The sequence below is a fragment of the Drosophila innubila genome, assembly GCF_004354385.1.
Source record: "Drosophila innubila isolate TH190305 chromosome 3R unlocalized genomic scaffold, UK_Dinn_1.0 2_E_3R, whole genome shotgun sequence".
Classification (NCBI taxonomy): domain Eukaryota; kingdom Metazoa; phylum Arthropoda; class Insecta; order Diptera; family Drosophilidae; genus Drosophila; species Drosophila innubila.
In genome coordinates this window covers 26,842,319-26,869,699 of record NW_022995380.1, presented here as the reverse complement: position 1 = coordinate 26,869,699, position 27,381 = coordinate 26,842,319, and the positions used below count along the sequence as shown (strand labels likewise).

The window sequence follows — 27,381 nt, the reverse complement described above, 5'->3', positions numbered from 1 at the left end:
AAAATGACATTCCGCTTGAAAATCGGTTTAGTTTTAATCAAGTTATGACAGTTTGAAGTTGGTCAGACTGCGGATTTAGCCACTTTACAAGTCAAAATTTTAGTTCAATTTCACATGATTTTTTACAAAAAAATGAAAGGTCTCAGAATCAAGTTTAAAGTGTTGTTTCATAATAATTACGATATAAGGAGTTGATTAAAAGTGAAAACTTGAGATTTAAAATTTTGAATTTTCGAAATTTTAAAGGGGGGGCCCTTAGCATAGAAATCGAATCTTGGTCGAAATAATTAAATTTTCTAAATGAACAAAAATTGAATACAGAATGAATTTAGAGGCCAAATCATGATCAAAATGACATTCCGTTTGAAAATCTATTCAGCTTTGATCAAATTATGACAGTTGGAAGTTGGATAACTCTTTGACCTTGCAACTTTACCACAACCGTACTGGTATAAATCTTTCGGTATTCGGTTTTCGACAGAGAATTTTCATTCGATTACGGTTTCAGTTCCGGTACTAAAAATGAAACGGTTAGTTTCGGCTAACGGTTCCGGTACCGGTTCCGTTAATATTCCCTGATTCAAGGGATAGCAACCGTTACTTACCGTTAATTAAGCTAAAATTAAGTTCATTCGTTTCACGTTATTTATTCTGGGTTTATATCAGATAATTATAACTTTTATATTATTTAAATACGCAGCTCAGGCGTTATCGAATCGTAATTGTAGTTAGATTTGAAGAAATCGTGGGTTTTGAAGCTGCGGCTCTAACTGGAGTGTGAGCAGTAAACTTCTTATTCCAAGGCAGCGGCGCCAGAGATGATTTCAATCAGCTCACGGGTAATGACAGCCTGTCGGGTGCGGTTGAATGTGAGTGTCAGTTTCTCAATCATCTCACCGGCGTTCTTTGAGGCATTGTCCATGGCAGTCATGCGGGAAGATTGCTCGGAGCAAGCGCCCTCCTTCATTGTGTAGAAGATCAGCGAAGCCAGAGAGAATTCCAGATAGCTCTTGATGACATCGCTGTCAATGGAGTCGTAAACGGACAATTTCTCCGACTTCTCCACAGTGGGGCCACTGAAGATGGGCAATGAAGTGACCTGGTACGACACCACAGACTTGAATCTGTTGTAGAAGATCTTGCCCTCGGTGTATTCGTAACCGGACGAAAAGACTTCATGCGCAATCTTGGATGCATCCAGGAAGGTAGGTGGCACACGGCCCAAATCACTGGCCACCATCAGGATGTTCTTGCCATACAGACGCGAGAGGATGGCGCGCGACTTGTCACCGACGCAGAACACCTTGGTGTTAACATCATCCTTTTGCAGCTCACCACGGATCTGACGTGCAACGCCGGTGTGGACGGCACCGCATAGACCACGGTCCGATGTCACGGCGATGAGGAGCTTCTTGGGCTCTGCGGCACCGTCGGCCTGCATTTCACTCTTATCGAAGAATTGTTGAGCACCAACGCCATAGGGACGCGCTGCCTTCAATTCACGCTCGGCACGGGTGTATTTTGCGGCGGACACCATCTTCATTGATTGCGTAATTTTCTGAATATTCTTCACGGATTTGAGGCGCATGGAGATAGTCTTCAATGTAGCCATGCCACGTTGCTGTTGGGCCACAATGGTGGCTTCAATAGCCAGAGGCAACAAGAGCGTAGTACGTTGCATCATCATCCTGCGAGCTGTTGAAGATCCTGCCCAAAATAAATTAGCACAAAATTCGACGAACGAGCAGCGAAAATTTACCTGCGTGAAGTTGGCAGCGAGACGAATGTTATAACACAGAGCGGCGCTGCCACTTTGTTCAACTGTCAACTGCATGTTGTGAATTTTTGGGTCCGTTGTGAATAAAATATTTATATGCTAATTAAAATTGCGTGGTATCCAAAATTTAAGTAAGCATTTGCTATAATTGAGAATATAATAATAAATATTTTAATAATTCCATTAAAATTATTGTATGATAGTTCGATTAACAATCGATTACATATTATAAGTCAGCTGCTCATGCACTCGATTGTGCACCCCTTGTTCGCGTGCCATCACTAAAGCAACCAAAAGAAAGAAGAAGCAAAAGCTGACGTACTCGGGGAAAAGATTAGAAATAATAAAGAAATTATTTAATATTTATTGGGTACAACGTAATAGCTATAATGTAACATTGTGTACTATCAAACGCGTTAGTCTTTAATTTCGTATTAAGCCTCTATACATTCGATTTATATCCCTAAAGTATGTTGGAAAATTGTTGCTCGTGTGCATAGAAAACAAAACTCTATAGATTTCGAAAAGAGCACGATTGTGAGCATACGTGCAAAAAACTACAACGTTCAAATTGCAATAGTTAATTGTTGTAAAATTCATATGCAGTTAAATCTTAAGTGCAACAACAGACACGTTAACAGCTGGCAAATAAAAGGAAAACGAAACGATAAATACAAACGGCTGAAAAGTAGGTAGCAGTATGTTAGTGGTGGTAGTGTACACGCATTAAATTTAATCCCTCTCCCTCTCTCTCGACAGCGCCACTCTTCCACAGTCTTCAACAATAGTCAACAGCAGCATAGCCAGCAACAGCTGTGTGTGTGTGTGAGCGTGTGTGATAGGTGCAAGTGTGTGTGTGTGTGTTGTTGCTGTTGTAGATTGTCGCATTTTGGGTGTTTGTCGGACGTAACAAAATATTGAGCCGTCGAGCAAAACACATGATGTGGTCGTTCTTCTCGCGCGACTCCTCCAAAGATTTTCCATATGATATTGGCGAACCCGTTGCTGGCTTTGACAACTATTCCATATGGACACTGCACAAGGCCAAGCGCAAGGGCACCCTCGAGGAAGTCTCTGTCTTTGTATACGACGTACGCAGCGGCTCCGACACGAAATGTGAGCTTGCCAAGGCGTCATTGAAGCGCCTGAAGACGTTGCGTCACCCGAGCATATTGCAATATCTGGACTCCCTGGAAACCGATAAAATGCTATATGTGGCCACCGAATCTGTGGAACCCCTAGGCACATTTTTTACCAAGCTGGCCACAGACAATGTACAGAAGGGCCTGTATTTGGCCTGGGGCATCTTCCAGATAACGGCAAGTGAACTGAAACATTTATGTGTTAGTATTATTATTTATTTATTTATTAATTGATTACAGCGTGCACTCTCCTTTTTGAACAACGATGGCAACTTGCGACACAACAATGTCTCGTCATGGTCAGTATTTGTTAATGCATCCGGCGAGTGGAAGCTGGGCAGCTTGGAGTACGTTGCCGCCGCTGATGGCAATCCCATGCCGCCAGTGAAGATTCCCGTCACTCTGGAAGTGTACGATTCGCCGGAGAAAAATGATCAGAGCAAGCTTAAAGCAGCCACCAAATGGTATATAAACCTACAATGCATATGCCAATTATTTGTAATTACTCAAATCTATTTATTTTGCCAGTTCCGTGGACATGTGGGGATTGGGCTGTCTCGTTTGGGAGGCCTTCAATGGTGTGTTGAAGCAACGCTCCAATCTTAAGGATATCGAACACATACCCAAGTCGCTGCAGTCTCTTTATTGCGAGCTGGTTGGCGCATCGCCTTCTAATCGACCAAATCCGGCGGATATCATTACGCGCTGTCGCAAGCCTGGCGGTTTCTTTAAGAATGATTTAGTGGACACGTTGCTTTTCCTCGAGGAAATCCAAATCAAAGACAAGGCGGAGAAGAATCGCTTCTTCAGTGGCCTGACCACACATTTAGAGAACTTTCCGGATAATGTTTGCAAACACAAAATACTTCCACAGCTGATAACTGCGTATGAGTACGGTGACGCGGGATCCGCGGTGCTGGCACCCATGTTCAAGGTGAAGTAATTGAATCATTTGTTTTCTGTTATTGTGTAATTGCAATATGTAACTTAATCCTATAGCTGGGCAAACTATTGGATGAGGTGGATTACCAGAAGCGCATTGTGCCGTGTGTTGTGAAGCTGTTTGCCTCAACAGATCGTGTTACAAGATCACGTCTGCTGCAGCAATTGGATTTGTTCGTTGCCCATCTGCAGCCACCAGTGGTCAATGAACAGATATTTCCACAAGTTGCGCATGGCTTCCTGGACACAAATGCCACCATTCGTGAGCAGACGGTCAAGTCGATCATTCATTTGGCTCCCAAGCTTAACTACAATAATCTGAATGTGGAAGTGTTGCGACATTTTGCGCGATTGCAGGCGCGTGATGATCAAGGTGGCATTCGCACCAATACTACAGTTTGCCTGGGCAAGATTGCACCACATCTGCATCCGCAGGTGCGCCAACGCGTACTCGTCTCTGCGTTCATACGTGCCATGCGTGATCCCTTTCCGCCGGCAAGAGTTGCTGGCGTTCTGGCCCTGGCAGCCACACAGCAATACTTTCTGCTTAGTGAGGTGGCCAATCGTGTCTTACCATCGTTGTGTTCGCTGACTGTTGACCCGGAGAAAACAGTGCGCGAGCCAGCCTTTAAAACAATACGCGGCTTTCTTGGCAAACTCGAGAAGGTCTCCGAAGATCCAAGTCTACGTGAGACAATGGGTAAGTTAACAAAATACCCATTTGGTAATTAAAAGCAATATTAAAATTTAAATCTGAATTTACAGAAGCGGATGTACATACCGCAACGCCTTCAATTGGAAATGCGGCTGCCACCTGGGCGGGTTGGGCAGTAACTGCCGTAACGGCCAAGTTCTATCGCAGTCAAAGCGATTCATCCAGACCAAGACCGCCATTAACAGGCCGTAATCTCTCAAAGCCAGCGTCACTGGGTAAATGCTCAATTTAGATTATTATAAAGCTATTGGTTAATTATTGTCTGTTGTTTTGCACAGAGCAACCCTCGAGCAGCAGCCTATCGACCACTACGAGTAGCGTCACCTCGATGACGTCGTTGGAGCACGAAAGTAATGATACATCCGCCTCAGCCTCTGACTACGGCAATAACGATTGGGATAATGAAAACTGGGGAGAAATGGATGTAAGTTGAATAGTAAAATAACTCTCTTAAACAATAATATTGTTAATATGCTTTTTTAATTGCGCAGACCTCCCAGGATCCGAGCAGTCCACTGGCAGCAAGCTCCAACAATGGCCAACTGGTCGCGGCCAATGCCTTAAACGAAGTACGCGATGGCTGGGACAATGAGGAGTGGGGCAGCCTGGAAGAGGATCCGGTAAGTTAGATAGGAATTCCTAGACTTAATATGAGCAAGTAAGCTTACTCTGTGTATGTTTGTTTGAGCAGGGCGAGGAGGAAGAGCAAGCGGAGCAGGAACAGCAACAGCAACGGATGGCCAGACAATCGATATCTTCAACAACATCATCGAGTCAGCAACAACAGCGACCACTGCTGCCGCATCAGCACCAGCAGCAGCTGCAACAGCACGAGCTGAACGATCTTATCGAACCGCTGGCCAAGCTTAACTCACACATCACCACATCGCCATCGAGACAGCAACAGTCGACGCTGCGGCCAAAGGAGCTGGCTAATCTCTCAAGCAGTGCCACCACATCACCAACAACGCCGGGTGCATTGACCAATTGCAATAACATTAGCCCGCCTTCATCGCATTTGAATAACTCGATGCATAATGCCAATTGGAACAGCGATTCATGGGCCGATGGCGAGTTCGAGCCCTTTGATGAGCCCGGATTAGGTAAGTCAACTAAAAGTTACCGATGGCAATTGGCATTATAAATTATAAATTTGGTTTTCTCGCAGGCAATAGCAAACTAGACGAGGCGCGTCGCAAACGCGAGGAGAAGAAGATGCAACGTCAGCGGGAATTGGAGGCACGTCGAGCGCAGCGCGCCACTGGCCCATTGAAATTGGGCGCCAAAAAGCTTTAAAAGGATTTACAGAACCCAGCAAAGTGCTTGCAATTTTTACCATTGTATATTTATTAGCTCTTATTCCAAAATTGTAAGCCTAAAGTGTATGCATGTATTTGTATATCGGTATGCGTGTGTTTCTCTCCTTAGCTGTCTGTGTGAGTGTACTTGTGTGTGTGTGTGTGTGGGAGTGGGAGTGGGTGTGCTAAAGTTTGCATTGAATGCAGTCTTGATGTTCAAATCTCCATTTCGATTTTCTGCCTATAAGCGCAATAAATTTTCATACTTGTAGATAAGTGAAATGCTGGTACGATATTATTTAAGCATTGAAATTTTCTAAAAACTCGAAAGCTTAATACATAAATATTTAAGCATTCTTAATAACTAAATAAATTTTATTTAACAGCAGGAACCTACAACTAGCTAGTAAATAATTTCAAATTTTTACCTTAGTAAGCCAATAACTAAAAGATTAACGATATGCAAAAAATTGACAAGTATATCGGAGATTTGACTCGATCTACAAGGTTTAAAGTGAACATTGAAATGTTGTAGTTTGAGATATCATCATCCTACGAAATCTATTTGGATAACATGGTAATATCGAATGGCATTGTCTCTCTTTATGAATCTATGTGTATGAGTGTGGTTATTTAAAAAATTTAATGCAATTCAATTCAATCTGTGTGGTGTATGCATGATGTTGTGTGTATGTTGAAATAAAAAGTCCCTAAGATATTTGCTCAGCCATTTTCAGAGTTAAAACGAATTAGTATTCCAGATTTGACTTTCTAGGAACGCTGTACAACAAATGTAAACGCGTTTTTGCTGTACGAGTATAGCAAAACTAAAGTAAAGAATGTGAATTTTAATATATATACATATAAATATATATTGTATTTTTATATAGTACCTAAACACAATAAACAAAAAACACATAAAACAAAACATGAAAACAACCGCAAGCAATTATCAAACGAAATAATTTGTAAGCTTTTTCATATTACAATTTGTACGTAGTAAAAATTGCACCTGTTATTGCCTATGTTGCCATATAGGAACAAACTCCAAATTAGAATACCGAAAGGTCGAGAAGGAATTTGGTAAAGAAAACAATTTTTTAAATGTGAATTTTCCCACTAACAGCACCAAGCGCAAACCATTTTTTGCATCTCAAAGTTACATAACAAATACCTTACCTTACCTTATATTATAGCCTGTATATATACAACACGGCATACGAATACATAGGTACATACATACATAACATATACGCCGATTTTTTCCAATACCTCAATATCAGTGTACAATTTTTCCATATATATTTTTTAATACCCACAAAAAAGAAACGATAACCGATAAAAAAAAAAAAAAAAAAAAAATAACAACCGAAAATACGGAAAAATGTTAAATTTTGAAATCTGATTGTTGTCGCCGCGTCAGTTGTTTATGAATTGGTACATATTTCAATTTATCAGCAACAAGTAAAAGTAATGCTACTTAGTCCTAGAGATTCGAGTATATGTGGCATTCATTTTTAATAACATTTCTAGAAAATACAATTTTCAGAGCAACATAAAATTAGTGAATGAAATTTATTAAAACTAAAAACATGAAAATTCATTGTTTAGACAAATTTTTAAGACTGCAAAGAATTCATTGAAAGTGGTAATGATAAAAACAAATGAAGAGAAACAAAAAAAAAAGAAACAAATCGAAATAAAATAAAAATTATTTAGTACTTATCATCATTAAAAATAAATTTTGAAAAATTTAACACATAATTATCGGAGTCTTTTCTAAATGAAATTTGGTTTTTCAGCGAACGACATTTGCCCATTCAGGTTCCAAATTCCGAAAACACGTGTGTTTAATGGACATCTGTCCATCTGAATGACAAGACTCAATCTACTATATATTTATGTATATGTATAACAAATTGGCATCTGAGTGAATTCTTTTGTTCAGCCACCCTCAACACAAATGGTCAGACAATTCTGAAAATTGGTTTCACAACTGTTTCGCATTGTTTGCTAATTGCAACCATTAAAGCAATTGCATTAACCGATTCGGATATTGTATTTAAATGCTTGTTTAGACAGCTGTTTTAACTGGCGTCAAGGACTACACAGATGGAGCCTAAGAAGTGGCACAGAGACCACAAATTTGCAACAAATATAACAGCATATAAATAAAACTTACAATTGTTTCTTTATTTCGATAAGAATCAGAACTAAAAAGATGTTATACTCTTTTTGATGGTTCCTTATTAAAAAATGCTTAAATTGATAATGTGAAACTTTGAAGTTTTTGAAAAAGCGTCAAAGTATGGAAAAAATTTAATTTTCCAATTTTAATACAGAATTTAATAGGAGGTCAAATAAAGATGAAAATAATATTCCGCATGAATAAGTTAACTCTTGGAAAAGCTATGACAGTTTTTAGTCTTTTTCATAAATCATATTTAAAAAAAAAACATTTCAGTTTTAAGATTGGGCTTTTTTATTTTTTTTTTTGAAAGATGTCTTTTAAAAAATATTTGTGAATTGCAATTAAAAATGTGAATGCTGCTGAAAAGCAATCGGAAACTCCAATCACACCGTGGCGTCGGTGGTGTAATGGTTAGCATAGTTGCCTTCCAAGCAGTTGACCCGGGTTCGATTCCCGGCCGATGCAGTCCACTTTTTACTTTTGTAGATTTTTATTAGACCCTGTACTTACAATTATTATAGAGTATTTTAGGTTTATCGAAAGGATTTCAAACTTGGTAGGCAGATTCCTTAATATGATAAACTGATGCAGATTACTTAAGACATTTTTCAAAAATAAAAATATAACTTAAATGACCAATACTAGATATGCCCTAGCATTTTATCACGATCTAATAAAAAAACTGGAAACTCGGTTCAAGAACATATTTTAGCGCAGCTTCGGATGAAACTATAGGATTTTTAAAAAGTTATGACAGCTTGAAGTTTTATTTAAAGTGTCAAAGTCCGAAAAAAAGGGAAAAATTAAATATTCCAATATTCCGAGAAAATCGCTTAGGTTTTATAAAAATTACGTGCCACAAGTATAACTTTTTATTCAACTTGTTACCCATATAACTTGAAAACTGCGGGACGATTCAAAAATAAATATAGAAAAACGATTCAAGATAAATTTTGAACATTGTGTAAAAAATTCTGGTTACTTGAATGTGTCAAAAATATCTACAGATTGATTAGCTACATCGAGTATGCTGGCATGGTTTTGAATTCTCAAGAGCCCCCATTTAATGGTTTAGAAAGGCATTTTCTTTGGTCAAATATTTATAAGGGTTACAGGAAAGGGTCTGGTTAGCGGAGGGTATGTAGAAGAGTATGTAGAGTATATGTAAGCATTGATTCTTCAATTATCACAGATCGTTTCACATCGTCACGGCATTTTGAGGCGCTCCACTTACTTATTTTTAGGTAAGACCAAGCCACAAACTGTGCTAATTTGATTGGCTGCTTTTCTCACGCGCTCGTTTCGCATTCATTTGTTGCACTTGAATGTTTGTGCTGCCCTTGCCATGAGTCAATTACTCATTACAAGTATACTCGAGTGTTGCATTCCCCCTCAGTGTTTTGTTTGGTATTACTCGCAGTTGAGCAGGTCCGAAATAGTTTCGTTTAGCAAATCTGAAATGTCTTTGGAGTGTATTTTTAGTTGCTGAAGTCATTGCTAAGAACAGTCGTACAATCTCCATTGCAAAGTGGAAAGGGGGTGTTTGACAAGCAAAAAAAAAACAACAACAACAAAACAGCCAGCAACAACAATTGCAATAATCACAGCATTAACAATGCTGCACTTGCATTACTCATACGCCCTGCCTAACCAGAGATCGCGTGTCTAATTGTTGTCGTTGAATCGTATAATTAAATAGTGGGTCGTGATAAAGCTGTGCAAATATTGAGATCATTATGTTAATAATAAAGAATGCCCTCCAGCCGCAGCAGCAGCAGCAGTAACGACAGCATCTTGGCCAAATTAAATGCCACCCATATTGCGCATACGTACGAGTGCATGCATTAAACTTGAAATAAGTATTTTTTTTGTCACCGATGCGGGCCAATTGGGCACGCAGGTGTGCGGTAATACCAACCAATTCAACAATTTTACAAAATGCACAAAATCACATCATTTTCTCGCTTTAAGCGTGTGCAAAATGCATTAAATGCTTTTTGTTACTGATGTCGCAGCAACTATTGTACTATTATTGCTGTTGTGAAAATACCCTGTAAACAGAAGTCAAAATATGCAGGTATTTACTATTAACCAAATCATTTTGTGGCTTACTAATCAGGAAATAACACAGGAACCGATAACGGAACCGTTTACCGAAACTAACCGTTTTATTTTTAATACCGGAACTGAAACCGTAACCGAATGAAAATTCTCTGTCAAGAGCCGAAAACCGAAACGTTTGTACCGGTACGGTTGTGGTAAAGTTGCTAGGTCAAAGATTTGTCCAACTTCAAACTGTCATAACTTGACCAAAATTAAATAAATTTTCAAACGGAATGTCATTTTGATCATGATTTGGCCTCTAAATTCATTCTGCATTCAAATTTTGTTCATTTAGAAAATTTAATTATTTTCGACCAAGATTCGATTTTGATGGTAAGGGTCCCCCCTTTGAAATTTCGAAAATTCAAAATTTTAAATCTCAAGTTTTCACTTTTATTCAACTCCTTATATCGTAATTAGTATAAAACAACACTTTAAACTTGATTCTGAGACCTTTCATTTTTTTGTAAAAAATCATGTGAAATTGAACAAAAATTTGGACTTGTAAAGTGGCTAAATCCGCAGTCAGACCAACTTCAAACTGTCATAACTTCATCAAAACTGAACCGATTTTCAAGCAGAATGTCATTTTGATCATGATTTGGCCTCTTAATACATTCTGCATTCAAATATTTTTTAATTCGTTCAAAAATATATTTTTTTGCCCTAGGTCTGTTTATTTCGATGTAATAGTCTTAAAATTTTAAAATGTTTCAAAATTGATTTGTTGTACCGTTACGTACCGGAACTGATACCGGGACCGAAATAATAAAACTGAAATAGAACCTAATTTTTTTTGGTTTGATTTCCTGCTACTAATAGATTAATAGAAATAATCAATTTAATTCACATAGGAATTTTATTAATTTGCGATTTGTTTAATGTATTTTAGGTCGATTAATCCCAATCTAATTGCTCGTTTTATTTACAAGATATCTCTTGGTCGAGCTGTCTTTTTACCTTTTGCAATGTTATTTAGCGTTTTCAACTTTAACTTTAAAATCAACGTCTCGCATTCAATTCAATCAAAGCGCAACATGCCGCTGCCTTTGGCTTTAGCTTTGGCTTCGGATTTGTTTTCGGCATCTTTTTGTTGTTGTTGTTGTTGTTGCTGTTGCAGTTGTTGTGAAAATTGTTTAAAATTTCAAATTAGCTGCAGTTTGCATTGGTTTAATGTTCATGTTTTTCGATTTACGTTTTGTATTTGTAGGAGCGGTTTCTAAATATTTCACAGTTGTTGGTTCTTGTTGTTGTTATTGTTATATTTACTTCAATTCTATCGTCACCAAGCACTAGTTTTGTTTGTTTATTTACCTTCAGCTGCCATTGCTGACCTTGAGAGCATTTACAAAGCAACCATCATATTTCTATCATATACATATTTATAAGTAGGAACTTTTCGATTTTCTCTGCCTATAAGATTATATACAACAAAGCCCCTATATTAAACTAGTTATCAAGCATTTTGGTATAGTAAATATTGGTATTTTAATATGAAAGTGGACTTCTGTAGCTTTTGTCTTATATAATTATAAAATGGAAAAATGGAACAAACGTCATATTTTCAACCCAGGAAGACATAATAAATTAACCTATAAACACTCGTGTACTGCACAGTTGAAAAATATTTACTTAACAAGATATTGCGTCAATGTTCTTAATATTTTGTATATCATTAATGTAAATACCGTGATTCTAATCTTGTTCTTTAGTCTTCTCTTTCAGATCGACATTTTACAACATTTCTTCATTTTTTTTAATTTATTAATTGTTAATGATAATGAATCTCCTAATTTAAGTTCTATATTTGTATTATTAAGGAGCCATAACTATTATAAAAAGGAACAAACAAATAAATTTAAAAAAAAACCTATATTTTTGCAAAATAAAATATCTGTGTTCTGCTTAATTTGTCAAAACAGCTACTTGACTAACTGTTATCCCATTCGTTTTTAATTTGTATATATTTGGATTATATCTTATAGTCCATATCTGAATTTATATTGAAGTATGGCTCATCAAGGGTTTTCCCAAATGGTTCCAAGCATGCACAGAGAATACTTATGATGTTATCTACAAATGTTTGTAGTTTCCGTTTCTCTCGTAGAAACCATAAATATGTATCTATATAAGTAAGTATCTATGTGTATTACCCTGTGGGCAGGTAGGAGACAGAAAACAAATGGACAAACCCCCAAAGCAAATAAGCAAAATATATGTAAATAAAAGTTCCAACCGTAATACCGCACAATGGACGGTGTACGTGTCTTTCTTCATCTCCCTCTTGGTGCACGCTTTGTTTCCGAAGCAAATGGGCTGAGCTTAAATAGAAAAACCACGCAAAACCGCAAACGATAAGCGCTGAAATGGCAAAACTACGAGTGCGTGTTGCGTATGATAATAAAGGCAATAACAAGTCTTGAGATCTGAGACCAGTGACCAGAGACCACAACAAAGCCAGTGGAGGCTTCGACGCCGTCTGTTGCATGACTCATGCGCCGACGCGTGGACATTGAGACGTTGTGCTCCAAGTGTGCCACGAGTGGCACGAGCTGCCGAAAATGAGAAGAAAAGGAAAAAAAAAATGGTATTTACAACTGCTGACTGCATGCAACAGTTTGCCGATGAATGAAAACGTGCAGACAAGTAATCAACAGCGTGGGGGGGTGGAGTGGGTGATCTGGGGAATAGGTGAATACAGCACAATTAGAGCGCCTGCAAACAGGTTTCGACCCAAGCTGTGGGGCTTGGCAACTCGCACACGTGTTGACTCGACTTGACTTGACTCGAATGGACTCGAGTTGCATTTGAGTTGCGGCAAGTATTGTTGCTGCCTGTTGGCATTGCCAGACGCTGCATAAAGTTCATGCCTCGTGCGCACCGCTGCACCCCCGCAGCGCCTTCAGTACTCCGCATCCTCGACACGGCAACTTTGTAAGTGGGTCAATTACAGGCTGCCATTGTCGCGCGACTTAAAAGGCGACTTACATACACTTTAAAAAAAACTCCTTTCACTACAAATTCTTTTTTTTATTCGCTGTGATATCTTAGAAAAATATTACTATTTATTGCATAATATGTTCAACTGTATTTTTCGTAATTTAAGAAAAAATTACCCTAAAAGTGTTTTTTAAGAAATACAATTTCTGAAATGTGTGTAAACATTTTTTTCTAAAAAGAAAAGTTTCAGAATATATGTCTTTAAATTAATTTTTTAAATCTTAAGAAAGTTTAAAACCAAGAAAATTAATTATAATCCTCTTATTCGCTTGTTACGGCTCTTTTTATCAGAAAAGGCTTCAGGTATTACAATTTAGAAAGGATAAGGCACATATTAAAGAAATTTATATTTTATATTAAAGAAATTTATTTTATATAATCAAGGGCATGAATGGAATCGTAATTAAAAAAAAATTAAAGGCGAGTAACTCATTTTTATTTTGAAAGAATGTTCTTTTTTTTCTAAGTGTACATTTATACAAATGTAAAGTCTGCATGTGTGTGTGTGTGTGCCAAATTGCGAAATAATAAATTCAATTTCACAAAATAAGCTAAAGAAACTAAGCAAACCAACCAGCAGCCACAGCAATAAAAGTTACAACAACAACAACAACTAATATAACAATAACAACATCAGCAAACAACAGTTAAAAACGCGTTGAAAATGGATTGTGAAATTCTAGGAACTGTCGCCAACGTCGCTGCCAGCTTCGCTGCTAACGTCGCTGTCGCCGTCGACGTAAACGCGCGCGTCGATCGCCTCAGTACTCAAATTTTACGCTACATTTCTGTAGCAATAACAAAAACAACAACAAAACCACACAGCTGTGCTCCAGCCTGCGCTGATCTTGGCTCCTATTCCCTCCCTCTGCGCTTCTACACTTCATCCTACTGTTCCCTCTCCCGTTTCTCCTTCTACACCTTCATCTCCTTACAGCGACTGCTTTGCCTGCAGCGCCAGTTTTGTTGTTGATTTTATGGCGACAGCAACGTCGACGAAGTTTTTATTTATTGTACATATGCTCTTTTTTACCCTTTCCCTGGGCATAACAGCTTTAAAGTGTATTTTAAAAACACATTGTATATTATAGTAATTATATTTTAAAAATATATTTTAATTTTAGACAGTAATTACTAATAGAATTATAGTTAGTATACAAACCTATATATATGTATGTGTCCATATCTATTTATAGCTATGAATGTATCTTTATCATATAAATACTATTTTTGTTTATTTATAAATATTTGCATCATATATTATAGAAAGAGTATACGAGCTTCGAATTGATGATAAGCGCTAAATTTGGGTTTCACATTGTTATTGTAGCCCTGTTATTGCCGACATGCTCTCCATTTTTAAGGTGTGTGCATTTTAATTTTTATTTTTTTTTTTAATTTGGAAATCTTTTATCTGCAATATTCGCGCATTGTCAATCTCTCTGTCTGTCTTTCTCTTACTGCCTCTTTTTCTCTATCTTTACTACAATATTCAGGTATCATGAGTCGAAATTTGAGCCTTTGTTCAATTTGACTCCCAAATGTATGCTATATGCAATTGTGCGATTTTTGGATTAAAGTGAAAGCAGGAAATTTTCTTATTATGAATAGCATGCATATTCAATAAAACTTTTAAGTGTAATGAAAAATTAGATTCAAATTCAAATTTTATATTATCACTTCAAACAGCTTGCCAGCCCTCGTCTCGGGTCTTTCTTTTTGGAGACTGCTCAGACTTGGGGGTCTGTCTCGGTGTCTCTCCAAGTGTCTCTCCATGTACACGAGTCGCTGGCAGTGTCGATTAATTACTCAGGGACCGAGAATTGCCGCTTTGCTGATTTCAGATTTAGCTTTACGAGCCTTTTTCGCTTGACAAGTTGGAATTGAAATATGCGTCGGAGTCGGAAACTTTCGCGCAGAGGGCATAAAAATACCAGAGTCAGAGCTCTGTTGATTTTTATAGTGTTTTTTGCTCTTTTATTTTATTTATTTATTGTTTTTTGGGCAAGAAGCATTTAGTGTTTTGCTTTGTTTGCCTGCTTGATTGGTTGCTTTTTATGAGGCAGCTCAAAGAATTGAGAATAATACAAATCAGCGAATAGTGAAGAGATTTTGATTGTTCTACCAGAAGTCAACGATATGAAATACTCATAGGAACGTATGTATGTATGTATTACATACACATTTGTAGACCTAGGTCCGGCAGAAAAATAGTAACAGCTGAGAGGGAGAGAGAGAGAGCAAGAGAGAGTAAGGGAAGAGAGCGATCAATAGCAAATGTGAAGTGAGCAGCGCATACGAAATTGACGTCGCTTTATGTGGGTTAGAAATCGAAACGATTGCGGGTGCTCTCCAATGAGTCATAGAGCTGGTCTATCAGGGAATTCAGTTTTGTAGACTGTCCAGTTTACCCAAAGACGTCACGCCATGATTTCTTTTTTTTCTTTCTTCGTTTCTGTTATAGTTGTTGTATGTGATAAGGATGTCGAACACGTCATTCCCATGACGGTCTCGGTTCTATGCGAATGCCAGTGGACGTCAGAGTTCAATGTACAGGGCTACGACAAATATGTGGGGGCCACACCTGTTGCCGAAACCCAACAAGAAAACTACAATAAAAAGCTGCGACGCAGTTAAAATGGCAACAACAAAGCCGCAAGCACAACGCAGAAATCACGCTACGATCATAAAAGCAAAACGTGCTAATAAAAACAAAAACAAAGAAACAACAACAACAGAAACAACAGCATTAAGGAAAACGACTAGGAACAACTGCACTTTGAAACATGCTGGAATATGGGAACAGAAAATAAAGAAAATCTTGAAACGCCTACACCGCTTTGGAATGCCAATCATTTCCTCAAGCACTTCGATTGACCACGACAAGAACCTCACACGAGTGTCGAACGAATCGGCGAAACGTCGAAATGGCGAAATAGGGCCAAGGCAAACGACAGCGACGGCGACACGACCTCTTCCTCTGCTTCTTCTTCTTCTTCTTGCCGAAAGTAGTCGCGGCAAAGAGACAGCAACTTCTGTTCTTTTGCCGCCGCCAAACGCTTGTTTTGGCTTTTGTTTTGGTTCTACACATTCGCAATTTACTCGTACATACGAACAGTAGAACAGTGGCGCACAGCTTATTGGACCCACTACATTTTTAACACTTTGTTGTTATGTTACACTCTGAAAAAAAATAAGGAAAAAGCTTGTGATTTTGCTTTCCTTACGAGTGCTGTTCGCATCATTGTTTCCCAAAATTATGGCCGGGCCAACAAAATTTGTTACAAGCTTTTTGTATCGCACGCGCTAACGTCGAGTTCACTGTACTCGTTACCTTACACACATCCACTATATCTGTATATATTGTTAATTTCAATTTATATTAATCAGTATGTACGTAATTATGTAAGTGTGCCCAACAACAAATACAAGTCGTATATCAAAATGCGTTTAAATCTCGCAACGTCAATGGAAATAATGCATTATGTACATTTGTACACACACACATACATACATATTTTGTGAACCGCGACCGCTCCCTTTGCCAAAAACGAGCGTGAACTCAAAAAGCGATTTGTTGTTGTTGGCAAAATCCTCACCGATTCCTCACCGCTCCTCACTGCTCCATTAATAAAGCGAAATACTGCATCCGCCTTTGTTGTTGTTGTTGTTTTTGATCGTACGCATTATAAAAATGTCATTAACATGTCAACAACGGGTTGCAAAGTACGCCATGTTCTTTTGGGGGAGCGACTTTGAAAAAACAAGTCGATAAATATACAGACAAACTTGTAATAATTCTAACTGCAACAATTAACTAGTAACCGATTAGTTAATCTCTGTGACGACTATCGATATACAGTGGCTTACAGCTAATTTCAACCAGCACCTACAATATTTTTTTATAAAGTTATAACAACCAAAATAAAAGAGATATCAAAATATATTTAAATAGTTGCTTATACATTTTAAAAATAAATAAAAAAAAAAGAAATAATGAGATGGGTTTGACTATTAATAAATATTCATAAATGGAGTATATCAAAAACTTAAAGGCTTTTTATTTGATCTAATTATTTATTATTTTTAAATTTATTTTTAGAATAATAAAAGAGAATAAAATAAAAAGTAAATAAAATGTAACTAATTAAAGATTTGACAAGACAATTACTGGACTAACTGTAAGTGTGCAAGACTGTTTCGCTCTAACAGGGACAAGATGAATTTATATATTTACTCTTCACGCTCTCTCTCTCTCGCTGTCTTTACTTCTCTTTATTCTCCGCACACTTACTTTAGCCAATATTCATACATGTAATGATATTTTTATGCACTTATCTATGGGTACATTATATAACTGACAATTGGGAGCTAAAGATACATTTGTATCTGCGATACCCCGCATACACATTCACATGTAGCGTATGCAAAAGCCCAGCAACAGCAGCGGGCAAATTTAAAGGCCAGCCGAAAATTAAAAACAAAAACAAAGACTGAGCAGCGGAGGCGGCAGCGGCAGCAGCAGCAGCAGCAGAAGCAGCAGCAGAGCCGCAACTCGACGCAAGAGTCAATGATCGGCTCGCCGTCGCTGCTGCTGCTGTTGTTGTTGCTGTTGCTGTCATAATTAAACGCGACAAATACAAATACAATTTGAAGAAAAGAAAAAAGAGCCGCCGTCGCCGACGTCGTCGCCAGGCCAGCGCCAGCCATAAACACAACAACAATGAGACAACAATAAATTCTTCAATTAACATTTGTCCAGGTAAAAAGCGTCGAGAGCAGGCGGCATGGCAAATTTCTGTGTGCATGTGATTGTGTTGGTGTTGCTGTGTGGTGTTTTTGTGAGAGCGTCTGGCGTGTGAGTGAGAGGGGTGAGAGTGAGCAGAGAGCGTGACAGTGACAGTGACTGTGTGTGTGTGCTTGTGTGTTTGTGTGCGTGAGAGTGTATGCTAGTATGCAAGGATCATTTGCATTTGAGGCGACGCAAGGTGTCGCAAAAACTGATTAAAATGCATTTACACACATACACACACACACACACACACAAAGTTGCTCTTGTTGTTGCTCAAAAAGTGGGCACGTCGCGCATATTTTTACATCTTGTTGCTGTTGTTGTTGCATAGATTCCGAATTGACAAAAAAAAAAAGAAAGAACAATTTTCAGCTCTAGCACTTGTTGTTGGTGCGCCGCGCTGCCGTTGTCGTCACTGCTGCTGTTCTACATATTGTTTTTGTTTTTGTAGTTGGAGCTACAGCCGCGTGCCTGGCTGCGTTAGTCATAGGCAACGTCGCGGCCGGCGTCGACGTCAGCGTAAGCGTCATCGTCATCGTGAAGCGGCGGCAGGCAAAGCAGCCAAGAAGACGTCAACGGGCTATGAGTGATCTATGAGCCAGCAACGCGAACGGAACGCAACGCAACGTAACAAAACAGAACGGAACGGAACGTTTTCGAATAGGGCCTCCCCCGCCCCAAATAAACCAATACGAAAAACACGCTGCCAATTGGCAAATTGGCGCCACAAAAGGTGTTTGCAACATTTGCTGGACATTGACGCGAGCGACCACCAAACGCGATTAGTCACAACAACAACAAGAGAAATAAAACGCGACTTGGGTTTTATTTTTTTGGCTTGTGCATTTTTGACAATTTTTCGCTCGCGTTTTTAGCCTTCCAGCGCAGTTTGAGCCCAGAACCCGGCCAGAGCAGAGCCAGAGCAGAGCAGGCCAGATAGAGAGCCCAGAGCCCAAAAGGCAGCCGAAATAAAACGAAACGAAGCGAATTGAAAACGATCGCGAGGCGAAACCGAAACTAAAAACGAGCGCGTTCGTCGCTGTCGCTGTCGCCGTCGCTGTCTGTGTCCGTGTCTCGTTCGTGCGTGTGCGAGTGTGTGTGTGTGAGTGCTGCTTTGCCTTTTGAGCGCAGGTTTATCAAAATTCGATTTTCATTTTGTGCTTTAATACAATTTGTGCCTTGCTGCCGTGTGGAAGTCGCAGGAGACGTCAACAAAAAAACAAAAAGAAAACAAATCTAAGTCAGCAACAAAACAGAAACAAATAAATCGAGTGCAAGACGTGCGACAACAATAATAAAATAAAATATATATACATAAAATCAAACAAAAGTGGAAACTTATTAAAAATAATAAACAATCTGCGTCTGCGTTGATCGAACGCCTGTTGGTCATTTGTATTTGTATATGTATATGTGCGTGTTTATGTGTGTTTATTGCAAAGAATCACGTAATTTAATCCGTGCGCGCAGTGGAGGAGTCGTAAAAAGCGAATGAAAACACAAACTGAACCGAGCAAAACAGAACAGCTTCCAGCTCTTATTCTTCCTCTTTCTCCTCCTTCGCCACCCACTGTAACACACTTGAGTGTATGTTCATTTATTGCAGTTGCAGTGCAGTTGCTTCAACCGTCGCTTGTTTGTTTGGTGTTTGTTTACGCGCCGTTTACCGCTACTCGTTTATGTTACCGTTACCGTTGCCGTTACCGTTGCCACTTGCCTGACACGTGTGCGCCTAACCAGTCACTGACTGGGGGGTGGTGGTGGGGGTTGTTGTCTGTCGTGCCAGGGCGCTGCACTCTCTCTCCCTCTCTCTATCTCTCTGTTTCCCTCTCGCGAAACTCGCTCATTTCGCGCACATGCAAATCTCTCGCGTTGCCAATACAAACAAAAAAAAACATGAATATCGAAGAAAGAAACAACCAACAACAACAAATTAAATAAAATATAATTTACATATTGCGCGAGCAACTAAAAAGTTCAGATACTCATAACACATACACTCACATGTACATACATACATATGTGCATATACATAAGTGTAGTGTATTATTAATAAGCAAAAGTCGAGTGAAAAGTTGAGTCATCGTTACAAACTTTTATTTTAATTCTTACTCTTTTGTATTGCACAATATGCAAGTAATTATTTGAAAATTTTGTGTCAAAACAAACTCAAAGAAAACTTCCAAAAAGTTTACAAATTAAAAAAATGTTAAAATTGTATATTTATAAACGCAAATATTATGGGATACTCTTGTGAAGGTCATCAAATATTATATAATTAGAACAAATTAAAACTCAAAAATAGAATACCAAATATTGTATAGTATAGAAATTTTCAAGTTCAATTTTGCTGATTAGATTTTATATGCAGAAAAAAACCCACAAATAAAAAAACCCACTAATTGAAGAAACCCCCTGAAAGTGAAATAAAATAAGAAACTTAATAAAATTCACATACACTTCAAGACAAAAGTTAAGAGAAAAACCTTGTGATAAACTCTGATAATTTGTTGTGTTGTTGATGATTGCCTTAAAATCCATTAAAATGCAACACAACAGCAATCTGCAACAACAACAGCTGCAAATGCTGCAACAACAGCAACAGCAACAACAACAGCAGCAGCAGCAACACAATTTAAGCGATAATTATGTTGTTTGGGCCAATAACAATAACAACAGCAACAGCAACAACAATACACTGCAATTGCAGCCACAGCAGCAACAACAACATCGCGCTTCCTTGTGGATAGCGGAGAGTAATAAACAACAACAGCAACAGTGCCACAACAATAACAATAACAACAGTATGAATGTCAATTATAATCAGCACATGTTGCAGCATCAGCAACAACAACAGCAACAACCACAGCAGCCGCAACAATACATGCAACAAGCTTACACCAACTACACGCAACAACAACAACAACAACTAACGCCAACAACAACATCGCCCGTAAGCAGTTGCTATTATGCCAACTTGCAACAACAGCAACAGCAGCAGCAACAACAGCAGCAACATCAACAACAGCAGCAACAACTTCAACCACTACAACAACAATTCCTGGCACCAGCAAATCGTCAGATACAACTACAACTGTCACAGGACTCGACGTTGTTGAGAAGAAAATATCAGCAACAATTTAACGTGAGTAAATAATACTATGCATTAATTGCATCTTGCTATCTCGCTTTATGCACTGATGCGCAACTCTTCTTCTTTCATACGCTCTCTGATTTGTTGCTTTGTTGTCGCCTTTCATTTTGTGGTTTTGTGGGCGGCGCCAGCGTCGAGTCAAAGGTGGAGTTAAGGTGTATCTTTTGTGCCTGTATCTGTATCTTGTTGTTAGTAAGTAGTTAGTTAGCTAGCAATATGAGAACGGGGCGTATGCGCAATGCATTGTACATTACAGTGTACATTACGCATACGCCGCATTGCAGCAGTTGGGAAATGTGAAATGTGTCGCCAAAAATTGATTTGCTGTTTATGTGCGGCAAATATTTGCAGTTCGCGCGCCGTGGGAATGCCGCTCCCCAACACACAAAAAATAAAAATATGTACTTATTTTAAGTAATTTAATTTGTTTCAACTTGAAACTGTTGAAGGGGAAAACTGAACAAAGCGTGTACAAGTATGCAATTATGTGTGTGTGTGTGTGTTTGTTTAAATTAAGCCAACAGACAGCTATAAAAATGAAGTTTAATGCACTTTTCAATAAGCAAGCGTCATTCATTTCAAAGCTAATACCGACGCGACGCGACGCAACGCGACCATTGGCTAACCTATACTCTTATCGCCTATATGGTACACAACTAGCCCAGCAACAACAATGTCGTTGCTGCCAAGATAAGATGGCAATTGTGAAGTCACGAAGCGCTCGATCAGTGAGCTAACCCTTCAGGCCAGGCCAGGAAATGGCAAGCTGTTAAAATTCGCTCGAAAAAAGCGTAACGGAAATGCCAAAACCAAAACACAAGCAGCGAGTTCGAGCTCGAGTGCGAGACATGCCCATATTTGACCAACTGTGGCATCAGCCTTGTTTTCTTATCTATATATTTCTAGACGTGGTCTCTGTTAAGTAATTACCATGGCACGTTTAACTGGAGCAACAGAACCGGGATATATCTGTTTAAATATATATTTCAAGGCTGCAAACCGGTTCTGAACCAAACCTCGTAGAACCGGTTCGGTTTGGGTTTTTAAGCAGCATCAACCAAATCATGAACCCTTAAAATTATTTACTTCGCGAGCCTGAACCTAAGCCGAACCGCTTTCTAATATGAAAAATTCGGTTCGAAAAAAAAATAATTACATACATTTTATGGTTTTCTAATATTATGCAAATATTTGAGACTTCGGTGTAAAATAAATCATATTTAAATCTTCAACTAAATTGAAATAATTATTAAAATTTGATTTCTTTAAAAAAAAAAATTAATTAGTTCGAAATGTTGAGAAAAATGTATAACAATAAAAATATTTTTTTTTATATGAAATTGAAGCAAGGTTCGAACCCAAGCCTGGGATTTAGGGGGTATATTAACCGATTTGCGAACCGAACCGATGTCTTGCTCTATGGTGCGAACCGCCGAACCGAACCTTTTAGCCTTGATATATTTATTTATTGTCGACTATGAAAAATCCACACAATTCAATTTGTTTATAAATTTATTAGATTGAAGAAACATACATTTTATTATCAAAAATATATGACAATTTTCCCTTTTGCTCAAAAGAAACAAGTATTTGTTTTTCAAATCATGGTGACCTTTGCAAACCTATTCTAAAGTCATTGAAAACAATTAAAAAGAAAGTGGATTCGAGTATTTACTTACCTATCTTATTTTTAACATTGAAGAAACGAGTTTAAAATTATAAATAAAAAAAAAATAACAGGAACTGGAACTGGAACCACAATTTAATTGTTAATTTCAACTTGTCACTTTGATTGTCACATAAATATTCTTTTTAGCTGTTTTAAATTCTCAAATTGATTAACTGTCAATAAAACAAATGTGTTGAAATTTAGAGTTAATGGAATAAACAAATGAACTAATTCAACAAAATGTATAATTTATAAATAAATGTGAAAGAAATTAAGAATTATTCGGTTGAGGGGATTGATGTTTATTTGCTTAATTGGCTTGTTTAATTTTATATAGTAGTAATTGAGTAAATATTTATGTATTTAGGATTAGATCGAACCACTATATCATTTATAAATAAAACTTGTAGCTGTAGGAAAATATTTTGAAATCTTTAGATTGACTTCTCGCTCTCTCTCTATCTTTATCTGATTTCGCTTCAATTAATCTATCTTATCAGGGATTAATGTACTTGTGTTAATGTTATTGTTACAGTTCCGCCTTGCATGCTAATTTAACTGAGATTCTCTGTTAAGCGCCGTTTGTCGCTGGTCCTTGAACTTTGCCTTGGTTTTTGTTGCAGTTGTTGTTATTGTTGCTGTTGCTGTTGCTTTGTGGTAATACCTGGCTTTTGTTGTTAATTATTACAAAAACAATTAAGCGCTTGAAATGAACAACTTTAAATTGCAGTCGTTTAACTGTTGTTGTTTTTGCTTTTGTTGTTGTTGCTGTGCTTGTGCTGTTATTATTATTTCGTATGCTTAATTTTAATGAGCGTCACATTTGAGTTTTTGTTGCCATTGCTTCTTAGTGCAAACGATTCTACAACAAACTCATTAAATTCGTTAATCATTTATTGCGTCGCAAAATGTTGCAGACACGCCCAGCACCGTCGCAAACGCCCCTTTTAGCGCAAAAATCAGCTGTTTTCTTCAAGGTCTTCAGCGCTTAAATTTAATTTTAATTTCAATTCGAATTTGTTAAATGACTGCGAAAGTCTACAGCAATCTCTGTCCGTGAAACACATTTGCTTTTAAAACTAATCAATAACCACAGTTAGAACCACAACTATAAAAAGCAACGATTGCAACAATATCAAGACCTACAATTATTCCAACTTACCTATTGCAATTAACAAAAGTTTTCTCTCAATTTGGATTGACTCATCAAATCTGCTTGAATCGGAAATGCTAGACTAAATGCTATATTAAAAGCGCATTATAAGTATTATTTGCATATTTAATTAGTATATTTAAAGGTTCTTGTGAATATCTTTCAAAAACGTTTATTGAATAAAAATCAACAACAATATCCGTCCGGAAATACCTTTTGATGAAGACTTTAGTTCCGCGAAATGGAATAGAAATTCTAAGAAACGGTTGAGGCAATATTTGTATAAATATTGTTACTCAGACATTTTAGCGTGACATAGGCGCTGACAATGATCGTGACAATCAAAACAAATAATTTTTTAAGATAAAACCATATCGCTGAAGAACTAATAAAACAATCCGCTCGGAAACAGACGAGAACCGCAATTCGAACCGGTACGGTACGGAACGGTTTCAGTACATTTTCCAAAAATATATATTTATACCAATATGTACATATATCATTTTGCTTTATATTAAAAAAAGACTAATGGAAGGTCATTTTGATCATGGTTTGGTCTTTTAATTCATTCTGCGTTAAAATTTTTATTTATTTTGTTAAAAAATAAAGTTTTTGATTTTGATTTCATTGGGTTCCCATCTGGAATTTTGAATTTTGAAAATTGATTTCTTTTCTTGTGAAATTGTTACTTTTAATCAACTTTTTATATCGTAATTATTATAAAACGACACTTTGAACGTGTTTCTGAGGACTTTCATTTTCTTGTAAAAATCATGTCAAAATTAAGAAATATTTTGACTTGTAAAGTAGCTAGATCAGAGCAACTTCGAACTGTCATAACTTTGGCAATACTTTACCGATTTTCAAGCGGTATGTCATTTTGATCATGGTTTGGCCTCTTTATTCATTCTGTATTCAAATTTTGTTCATTTTGAAAATTTTATTATTTTTTGACTATCGTAGCCATGATTCTGTGTTGATGGTAAGGGTCCCCCCTTTGAAATTTTGAAAATTCCAAATTTTAAATCTCAAGTTTTTACTTTTAATCAACTCCTTATATCGTAATTAGTATAAAACGACACCTTAAACTTGATTCAGACCCCTTTCATTTTTTTGTAAAAAATCATGTGAAATTGAACAAAAATTTGGACTTGTAAAGTGACTAACTCCGTAGTCTGACCAACTTCAAACTGTCATAACTTGATCAAGACTGAACCGATTTTCAAGCGAAATGTCATTTTGATCATGGTTTGGCCTCTAATTTCATTCTGTATTCAATTTTTGTTCATTTATAAAATATTTTTATTTTTCGACTTTTATAGCCATGGTTCCATGTTAATGGTGAGGGAAAGGTAATTTTTTAAAATTGAAAATTTTAAATCTCAAGTTTTTACTTTTAATCAAATCCTTATATCGCAGTTAGTAGAAAATGTTAATTTTATTCCATTTTGATCAAGTTAGAAATGTAAGAAAGAAATAGACAAACAACGATTACCACTAAAAATGGCGTTCTATCGTTAAAATTTTAGGTATGCTTGATTATTACAATTTATATTTTTGTTTTACACACGTTACAAGGAATACTATAATACTCTATGATAAACAAATATAATTCAAGTTAGGAAAGTAAGAAGTGAAATCAAAAGATTCAATGAAATGCTATTTTTAAAGCTTGCTGATGAGGTTTACTTAGGAGTGTCTCGATAAGCAAGCAGAACAATGTCGAATACATATGGGGAATTTGTTTTCATGGTCAATTTATATCTCAATGAACTGCATTCATCGTAGTTTAAATTTAAAGCTCTTCCTACAGTTTTCCAAGAATTAACATGTACATGTAGATATTCAGTGGAAAGTTGTTCTTATCGCCGTAGTTCCTGTTCGCCGCACTGGGAAAGGGAAATAAAGGGATTAGATAGGTCAATTTCCGTTCAAGTGGTCAACGAGTTGCACTCAACCCTAATTCAAAGTGTAATGTAGTCGGGTAAATTGAGACTGGGCACTCGATGGTACAAGTAACCCTCGACTGACGGCCTTGACACTGTCGTTGTCGTTGTCGTCACTCTCTAAGTTGGCCTGTCTTGGACGGTTATCTAATTGAGTGCGTTAAGGGCCAGACAATTGGAAGTGCCAGCGACGCCAGTTGCCTGTGGTTGCACTCAGACCGGCTTATCTCTGCCTCCTGGCGAGCTGTGTGTGGCTGCTTAATGGCTGTTGAGATTTAGACGCCACTTGGCTACCTGACGCGATGCAGTGCCTAATGGCTGGGAACGCCTAATAGGCGCATTTAGCACGCGTCAAAGTATCTCAAAGATACTCTCATAAAGAAACTCAACATTGGCCCCGAGCAACAAATGGCTGCTAAAATGCGCCAATTGAGAGTGCATGGAACCTGTCGGTGACCGGTTGCCTGAATTCCAAGCAGGCGGTCCCAACACCAGAGACAATTTGTATGCGTCTCTGTCTGTGTGTGTGTGTGTGTGTATTTGTATCCGTGTGTAGAAACCCCGATGAGTCATCGTCATGCCAGCGAATAAGGTGCGTGGGCCGCCAGTTTGGCATACATAACTCAAAGCACCAACACAACATGTGAACAGGCCAGCGGAAAGACGGACAGAGCGCAGAGAGAATGAGAGAGATGAGAGGGGTGCACTGAAAATCAAAACAAAACGCGGCCAACAGCCGAGCAGCCATGTAGAAAATGTCAACAAACGAGTTGCCCGCCAAATTCCCAGTTTGAGTTCAAACAAAGTGAGCTAATATTTAACTTGAGTGTTAGAGACAGCAAGCCAGAGACGGAGAGAGCGTGATAGCAGCTCACTCAATATTTATATCGCATGCGAGAAAAATATCTGTGCAGATTGTTGCCGCTTGTGTGTGTGTGTCTCTCTCTCTCTCTCTCTTCTTATATGTGTGTTTGTGCCCGCGCTCTTTTGCTGTCTGCCTTTGGTTTCATTATTCTGACAATCATTGTGTGCTCTGCTTGTGCGCAGTCATTCGTCAGGGGAGACTAACAACGTGAACAGACGAACTTGGTACTGAGTTCAATAACGAATTGGAACTACGCATTTAGGAAGAACAAAATCACAAATTATTTTTATTGCAGCTAAAAGACCTTATCTTGATAAAAAATAATACCTAAACCCTCTTTACATGTAGATAATTATTTTATTTTTAGACGGCAATTGTATTAATTGTTCTCTTTAATATACAATATACAATTATAACTAAAAATTTCGATGAAATATTTGTAATTTCAAAAATAAAACACAATAAAAATAAATGTTAAAAGTAAATCAAATATTTATAAATAATAATTATATGATACTATATGACCTAATTATAAGCATAGTTTTATCAGTTTGTACAAACCTTTTAACGTTTGGAATATATGAAATAAAAATTAAATAATTTATGCAATTTGACTAAATAAAAATTAGGATAA

The 27,381-nt window shown here is 37.6% G+C and overlaps 2 protein-coding genes and 1 non-coding gene across 3 annotated transcripts; 2 read left to right on the top strand and 1 right to left on the bottom strand.

The window, feature by feature from the left end:
• Positions 1-631: 631 nt before the first annotated feature.
• Positions 632-1,818, bottom strand: LOC117790997 (ATP synthase subunit gamma, mitochondrial). Its single transcript, XM_034630626.1, has 2 exons — positions 1,760-1,818; positions 632-1,707 (listed from the first exon to the last, which is right to left on the bottom strand). The coding sequence occupies exon 2, from the start codon at positions 1,685-1,687 to the stop codon at positions 794-796; it is 894 nt and encodes a 297-aa protein (XP_034486517.1). The 5' UTR covers positions 1,688-1,707; positions 1,760-1,818; the 3' UTR covers positions 632-793.
• A 240-nt stretch (positions 1,819-2,058) lies between these two features.
• Positions 2,059-7,363, top strand: LOC117790927 (N-terminal kinase-like protein). Its single transcript, XM_034630543.1, has 10 exons — positions 2,059-2,465; positions 2,537-3,096; positions 3,160-3,383; positions 3,448-3,853; positions 3,919-4,561; positions 4,627-4,791; positions 4,855-5,000; positions 5,068-5,196; positions 5,268-5,679; positions 5,745-7,363. The coding sequence occupies exons 2-10, from the start codon at positions 2,716-2,718 to the stop codon at positions 5,870-5,872; spliced, it is 2,634 nt and encodes an 877-aa protein (XP_034486434.1). The 5' UTR covers positions 2,059-2,465; positions 2,537-2,715; the 3' UTR covers positions 5,873-7,363.
• A 1,095-nt stretch (positions 7,364-8,458) lies between these two features.
• On the top strand, positions 8,459-8,530 carry Trnag-ucc. Its single transcript has one exon. It is a non-coding gene; the product is annotated as a tRNA-Gly (tRNA).
• Positions 8,531-27,381: the final 18,851 nt, after the last annotated feature.

Bases quoted from the DNA above. Each gene is read 5' to 3' on its own strand.
- LOC117790997 (XM_034630626.1), bottom strand. From the start codon at position 1,687: ATGATGATGCAACGTACTACGCTCTTGTTGCCTCTGGCTATTGAAGCC.
- LOC117790927 (XM_034630543.1), top strand. From the start codon at position 2,716: ATGATGTGGTCGTTCTTCTCGCGCGACTCCTCCAAAGATTTTCCATAT. The intron at 4,792-4,854 runs GTAAATGCTCAA...TGTTTTGCACAG, and splicing joins CTCAAAGCCAGCGTCACTGG to AGCAACCCTCGAGCAGCAGC. The intron at 5,680-5,744 runs GTAAGTCAACTA...GTTTTCTCGCAG, and splicing joins CTTTGATGAGCCCGGATTAG to GCAATAGCAAACTAGACGAG.